Source organism: Megalobrama amblycephala, linkage group LG9 (genome assembly GCF_018812025.1).
Source record: "Megalobrama amblycephala isolate DHTTF-2021 linkage group LG9, ASM1881202v1, whole genome shotgun sequence".
Taxonomy (NCBI): domain Eukaryota; kingdom Metazoa; phylum Chordata; class Actinopteri; order Cypriniformes; family Xenocyprididae; genus Megalobrama; species Megalobrama amblycephala.
Window position 1 is genome coordinate 11,576,412 of NC_063052.1, and position 6,251 is coordinate 11,582,662.

Below are 6,251 nucleotides of genomic sequence, written 5' to 3' on the forward strand. Positions count from 1 at the left end.
GCTTTATTGATCTTTACATAAAATTACATTTTCTGTGTGACAGAGGCCTTAGGCCACATTATGTCTAGACTATTTATCAGGCCAAACAAGTTAATTACGTGATAAATACACTAGGGGGCGCTATATAGACTTTCAAACAAAAGTGGCAATCGTTGTGGATTAGTACCAATATATTTTGGTCCCAAGTCTCTATTTTTCTCTTTGACTTGTTTTACAAGTGTGTCACTATAACTGATGTAATGGTCTTGTTTATGGATTGTGATACTGGTTTATTGGAAATGGATAATATATTTAAACTTCTTATTCTATTAGGGAAATATCATATACATAAAGCAAAATGTATATCGACTGTACCAAATGGTAGACTGTTTTCCACTGATTTGAAGATTTTTTATGACTCTCTAACATCAATACAGAACAATCGAAAAGCTGTTAAGACATCTAAGCTGTTGAAAAGGATACTTAATGTAATAGAAACATGATTGATTTGTGATATAAGATACAGAATTTTGATTTAATTTTTTTATATACTCAAATGTCTTTGTATTCCCCCACTGTTGTTTCAATAATAATTAAAAAAAAATCATTGTGGATTAAGAACAAATTATATTGAACATATATAGCCTACTTTCACAACAATAACATAAAAAAAACATGTATTTATACAGTACAGTCCAAAAGTTTGGAACCACTAAGATTTTTAATGTTTTTAAAAGAAGTTTCGTCTGCTCACCAAGGCTACATTTATTTAATTAAAAATACAGTAAAAACAGTAATATTGTGAAATATTATTACAATTTAAAATAACTGTTTTCTATTTGAATATATTTCACAAAGTAATTTATTCCTGTGATGGCAAAGCTGAATTTTCAGCATCATTACTCCAGTCTTCAGTGTCACATGATCCTTCAGAAATCATTCTAATATGCTGATCTGCTGCTCAAGAAACATTTAATGTGTACAATTGTACAAAATATTTGTGTACAATATTTTTTTTCAGGATTATTTGATGAATAGAAAGTTCAAAAGAACAGTGTTTATCTGAAATCTAATCTTTTGTAACATTATAAATGTCTTTACTGCCACTTTTTATTGATTTAATGCATCCTTGCTGAATAAAAGTATTCATTTCTTTAATTTCTTTTCAAAAAAATAAAAATAAAAATTCTTACTGACCCCAAACTTTTGAACGGTAGTGTATAATGCTACAGAAGCTTTGTATTTCAGATAAATGCTGTTCTTTTGAACTTTATATTCATCAAGGAATCCTGAAAAAAAAAGTACACAACTGTTTTCAACATTGAAAATAATCATAAATGTTTATTGAGCAGCAGATCAGCATATTAGAATGATTTCTGAAGGATCATGTGACACTGAAGACTGGAGTAACGATCATGAAAATTCAGCTTTGCATCACAGGAATAAATTACTTTGTCAAATACATTTAAATAGTACACAGTTATTTTAAATTGTAATAATATTTCACAATATTACTGTTTTTTACTGTATTTTTAATTAAATAAATGTAGCCTTGGTGAGCAGACGAAACTTCTTTTAAAAACATTAAAAATCTTAGTGGTTCCAAACTTTTGGACTGTACTGTATATGCAGTTTATCTTTACTATGTGATTTACCGCATTTTGGAAATCAGAATGGATGTACAGGTGATTATGATTAATATGTGTGTGTAATGATGTGTTATTTATGGTAACATTCTTCATGTGACAGATCAAACAACATGAATTGGTAGTTATCTTTAATACTTAAAAAATGATTAGACATGATTGATGCAGATGAGAGACTCATAAATGCTTGTTTATTCAGGATTGACATAATGTGCCATTACAAAGGCATGGGACACAACATGATTTGAATAAAATTTTATATAAAAATAGATATATATATAAATAGCAGCAGGTTTCACTAAGTCTAGGCGTGGGACACAACATGATTTGAATAAAATTTGATATAAAAATATATATATATATAAATTAAAGAAAAACCTGGTATTTTTAAGCCAACAGACAGTGACTGTTTTCATTTTTCATTCTTGCCCTTGTCAGGTTAATGTCACTAGCTTTCTGTAATGACCGTCGTGTTACTACGCCTAGACTTAGTGAAACCTGCTGCCAATTAAATATGTCCTTGCTGAATAGAGGAACGGATTAAAGCTTTAGCATATTAAATATTGTTGGCAAATAATCATTGTCAGTTAAGCATTATGCTTTATCACTTAAACAGTGTTAGACTCATTGTATTTAATAATACAAATAATTAAAAATGGTAAATCCTTGTTTTATTGAAAATAAAAATGTACATAGGCATAAAAAATACATGAGAATAATTGACTTACAAACTTTCATTAAACAAGCATGTTTAAAACAATATCATATATACACCGAGAGGGATGTGTATCCAATACTGTAAAATCAGTGCAATCATTTTTGTCAGTAAAACAGTGAGAATGACTTCATGAACAATTATTTGGCCGACTTCTCCCTTGGTGGCTGAGACTTTGTTCGTATTAAGAACCCTTTAGAAGCTTTTACTGATTTTTTACTCCAACCTTTGCTCCCTGAGAACAACAAAACAAATGGTTAGACATTGAAAATAATGCTGTCCTATTGTCTTGACAATGACTTTCTCATATTAATTACAAACAAACCCAAAGCAATCAAACATACCATTTTTACCACAAACATCAATGCAACTTTGTTTGGAGATGAAGTTATTGCTGCTTCCTCCGCATCCCGTGTAGATGAACTCCTCGCATGTTTTTTTTGCAGAGTTGTAGTAATACCTTGGTATGGAAGCTAAGCACTTTCCTTTATCCAAAATATCAAGGCAAATCACAGGGATTGCTGAAAAAAAATTAAACACAACAGAAATGTTTAACTTTTGATCTCGAAAGTCCATTAACTAAGCCAGGCAAGAGAATGGAAACCATTTAGACATGAAGGCCATTAAACAAGCTTGTTGTTCTGATGATTTGAAAAGACGAGAACAAAAAAAAAAAATGTCTTATTAATGTGTTCCAATGAAGACGGTTAGGGTCGCAACAAGTACGCAGGTCGCTTAATGTTTTGTCCTATGTTCCGCTCGTCAATTTTATTAATGCCATTGACTTTTTCTCACCAAATCATTATCAAGGTCCAATGCTTTATTGCTGCATTTTTTCTGAAGATGGCAAAAACACTTTCCCACCATCTTGCCTTTAAATACATTCTTTAATCTGCATTTTAAATATTTGATCTGATCTGCAAATGCTTAAGTGAGACTTTTTTTTTTAAGTGTATACTTACATTTAGGAGGTTTGCAATATTCCATACATTCCTGAAGGTTTCCAAAATTGTTTTCATTGCCTTGGCAGCCACCATAAGTGAAAGGTTCACACTGCATGGAGGTCATATTGAAGAAATAACGCTTGAAGAGACCTCGACAGGGCCCCTCTTTCTTCAGAAAACGACAGATCTGGGGGATTTCTGTGGTGTGCAAAACAAAACACAATGAAGTGAGCATTTCACATCATTTGAACAAGTAACTATGACAGAATTAGCATTTTAAACAGAACTCTCATTAAAAAGCCCATTTAAGAAGCCATGTGGATTGTTTACAGATCATCCCTTATGAAAACCATGGTTTTACCACAAACAAAACCAAAAAAACATGGTTGCTATAGTTTTGCTACAATAACGATAGTTTGTAGTAAAACTGGGTATACAAAGGGTAGTCAATCCGCCTAAACACCAAAGTTACTACATAAAATCATGGTTCATTTATTTGCATTTATAATGAACGTACTTGGTATCCTGAAGCATGATTTCTGGCATTCCAAAAAGGATCTGAAGTTGTTCGCGTTTCCTCCACAACCGCTATAGCTGAACTCTTCACACTGCTGGGTGATTGTATTGTAGTAATAGCGCTGGATGTCGTCATTGCACGTTCCTTCATCAACTTGCAACAGACAAACTTCTGTGAGGGAATAAATAACGCGTTAATAAACCTCATGCTCAAATTCACGTGCAGCTTTTAAGTTTACAACAACAGAATGTCTCCGTTTCGCCACTTTACTAGCTAAAAAAAATGCACATTGTTATCTTTACCTTTGGGTTGAAGCCCGACGGCGCTTTGCAGCAGAGCAACAATAAGCAGAAGACCTCCAAACAAACCACACGCCATTGTGATAGATTGTGGATTCGACGATCTTGTGAAGTCTGATGTACTTACTGTTATGTTACTCGCCTGATATGTTTCTAACTTGACTTCTCACAATCGTTGCCTTATAAATGGAGAATTTGTCAGGGGTGGAAAGGGCGGGCTATACTTAGTCATTTCCATAACAATTCCATGCAAAATGCGTCTATTCCCAAAGTTGGAAATAAAAAATGACGTAGTAATTCATGACCTTATGTTTATGTCAAAGCCAAACGTACTACTAAAACTATTCTACTCTAGTAATACTAATATAAAAATAAATAATAAAAATAGAATGCATAATCATTATATAATAATAATATAGTGATAATAATACAATTATTAGCATTATTATTAGCTATTATAGAACACTTGTAGTCGAAGTTTGGCTCTGAATTAACAATATAATAATATAATGAAGAACACTTCATTAAAGAACACTTATGAATTTGTTTAAGATAATGCATTTGTCATATCTTTAATGATAATGAATTATCCAATGTGACAGGTTAGGGGTAAACATGGATTAGCATGCTTATCACAGTAGCCTGTAATACTTTCTATGTCCCCTTGACCTATATTGCAATCCGAGGGTCATTAGAAGAAAATCTTTTATATCAAATTTCATTATGTTTGGGATGTAATTCATTTGATGTGTAAATATGTATTTAATATGTTGTATGTGTGGTAATCCACAAGAACAGCTGACCACAAATGTGGAGAAGACGACTATATGGAAAGATAAAATAAGTGTGTTTGTTTTAATGAGATTAAGAGATTACAATGTTTATGCAGATTACTTTATAAACCGGATTGAGGGAGAGGTACAGAATCTCTGTCCATTTTCAGAGTGGAGGAGACCTCATCGTAAGCGGCAGTAAGTTTGGTCATCAGAAATGTTTTTTGTATAATTGAATATCTCAAGCATCACATGTGATTGTCTGATTTGATTTCTTACATTCTCACAGACAATGCCGGTTATAAATGTAGAAGAACTGACAGATCTGGATAAGGCTAAAATGGAAGTAACCCAGCTCAAACTTGAGGTGAAGCTGGAAAGGGCGAAGGTAAGCGTTCAAATCTACTCATGGCCGGATTACACATCAAAGTTGGATGGCCTGAATGGCTTTCTAAAGCGTATATAGGCATTTTTTTCTTTGATTGTCACTTCAATGACTTTTTTCCGTCAGGTGTCCACATGCTGTGAAGAGATTTCGGAGTACATTCAGGGTGGAGCAGAAGAGGATCCTTTGGTCAAAGGCATTCCAGAGGAGAAGAACCCATTCAAGGAGAAAGGTGGATGTGTCATTTGCTAATGTGGATGACTTTTGCAGTTTAGTGTTCAGCTGCCCATGGACACCTGCTTAAATTTAATCATAGCTGGAATCCACTCTGCTGCCCGAAAAGGACAATCACAAACATGGAAAGATGTTCGAATAACTCTAAATGGCTTGTAAATGAGTCCCTAAGGATCTGGACCCTAATATGTTGTGTATTCATCTTTGATGTGATGTAATAAATCTGACTACCATTGTGCACTGATCACCAGAGACTTGCTTGATGGACCAATACATGTATATCTTTCTTGGGCAGCCAGCCAAAGGGTAACATCTGTGTGGCAAAACTGGGTGAAAGTGAATGTTTGAGCTTGTAATCAACATGATAAATCAAGGCTTAATCGGTGGAATAATTTAGCTATTCAATAAAACCAAAGTTACATGGCAAAAGGCCACTACAGTTTCTGGCTGAAATTTTTGTCACCTGAACATCCCCAAGAGTCATTATGGGTTTGGTTTAAAGTGTACAGTATTTTACAGAAAAGAGTTTGCCATAATAATTTCACACTTTCTTGTTAATTACAAAATGTGGTAACACTTTATTTCAATAATCTAACTATAAGTAACTTTGCAGTCATTAGAGTATTAGTAGACTGTCTGCTTAATATTTGCTAACATTTTATTTTGAGTATTTTGAAGTAACTTTCCAACTGCATCTACTTAGGCTGTTCTACTAACCCTAACCTAACAGTCTACTAATAGCCGAATGAGAGTTAGTTG

The 6,251-nt window shown here is 33.2% G+C and overlaps 2 protein-coding genes across 3 annotated transcripts; one reads left to right on the forward strand and one right to left on the reverse strand.

Moving 5' to 3' along the window:
- Positions 1 to 1,794: 1,794 nt before the first annotated feature.
- On the reverse strand, positions 1,795 to 4,320 carry tfpi2 (tissue factor pathway inhibitor 2). The gene is made up of 5 exons (XM_048201568.1): positions 4,104 to 4,320; positions 3,802 to 3,972; positions 3,303 to 3,482; positions 2,685 to 2,861; positions 1,795 to 2,575 (listed from the first exon to the last, which is right to left on the reverse strand). The coding sequence occupies exons 1-5, from the start codon at positions 4,177 to 4,179 to the stop codon at positions 2,481 to 2,483; spliced, it is 699 nt and encodes a 232-aa protein (XP_048057525.1). The 5' UTR covers positions 4,180 to 4,320; the 3' UTR covers positions 1,795 to 2,480.
- On the forward strand, positions 3,493 to 5,926 carry gngt1 (guanine nucleotide binding protein (G protein), gamma transducing activity polypeptide 1). 2 transcript variants are annotated; one of them, XM_048201570.1, is made up of 4 exons: positions 3,493 to 3,511; positions 4,990 to 5,071; positions 5,163 to 5,261; positions 5,385 to 5,926. In XM_048201570.1, the coding sequence occupies exons 3-4, from the start codon at positions 5,166 to 5,168 to the stop codon at positions 5,508 to 5,510; spliced, it is 222 nt and encodes a 73-aa protein (XP_048057527.1). In that variant the 5' UTR covers positions 3,493 to 3,511; positions 4,990 to 5,071; positions 5,163 to 5,165; the 3' UTR covers positions 5,511 to 5,926. The 2 variants fall into 2 exon arrangements, with proteins under 2 accessions (XP_048057527.1, XP_048057526.1); XM_048201569.1 differs by lacking the exon at positions 3,493 to 3,511 and adding an exon at positions 4,089 to 4,219.
- Positions 5,927 to 6,251: the final 325 nt, after the last annotated feature.

Coding starts and splice junctions, on each gene's coding strand:
- gngt1 (XM_048201570.1), top strand. CDS start 5,166: ATGCCGGTTATAAATGTAGAAGAACTGACAGATCTGGATAAGGCTAAA. Junction 5,262..5,384: donor TGAAGCTGGAAAGGGCGAAG/GTAAGCGTTCAA, acceptor TTTTTCCGTCAG/GTGTCCACATGCTGTGAAGA.
- tfpi2 (XM_048201568.1), bottom strand. CDS start 4,179: ATGGCGTGTGGTTTGTTTGGAGGTCTTCTGCTTATTGTTGCTCTGCTG. Junction 2,862..3,302: donor ATATTGCAAACCTCCTAAAT/GTAAGTATACAC, acceptor ATTTTTTTTCAG/CAATCCCTGTGATTTGCCTT. Junction 2,576..2,684: donor TGATGTTTGTGGTAAAAATG/GTATGTTTGATT, acceptor TGTTGTTCTCAG/GGAGCAAAGGTTGGAGTAAA.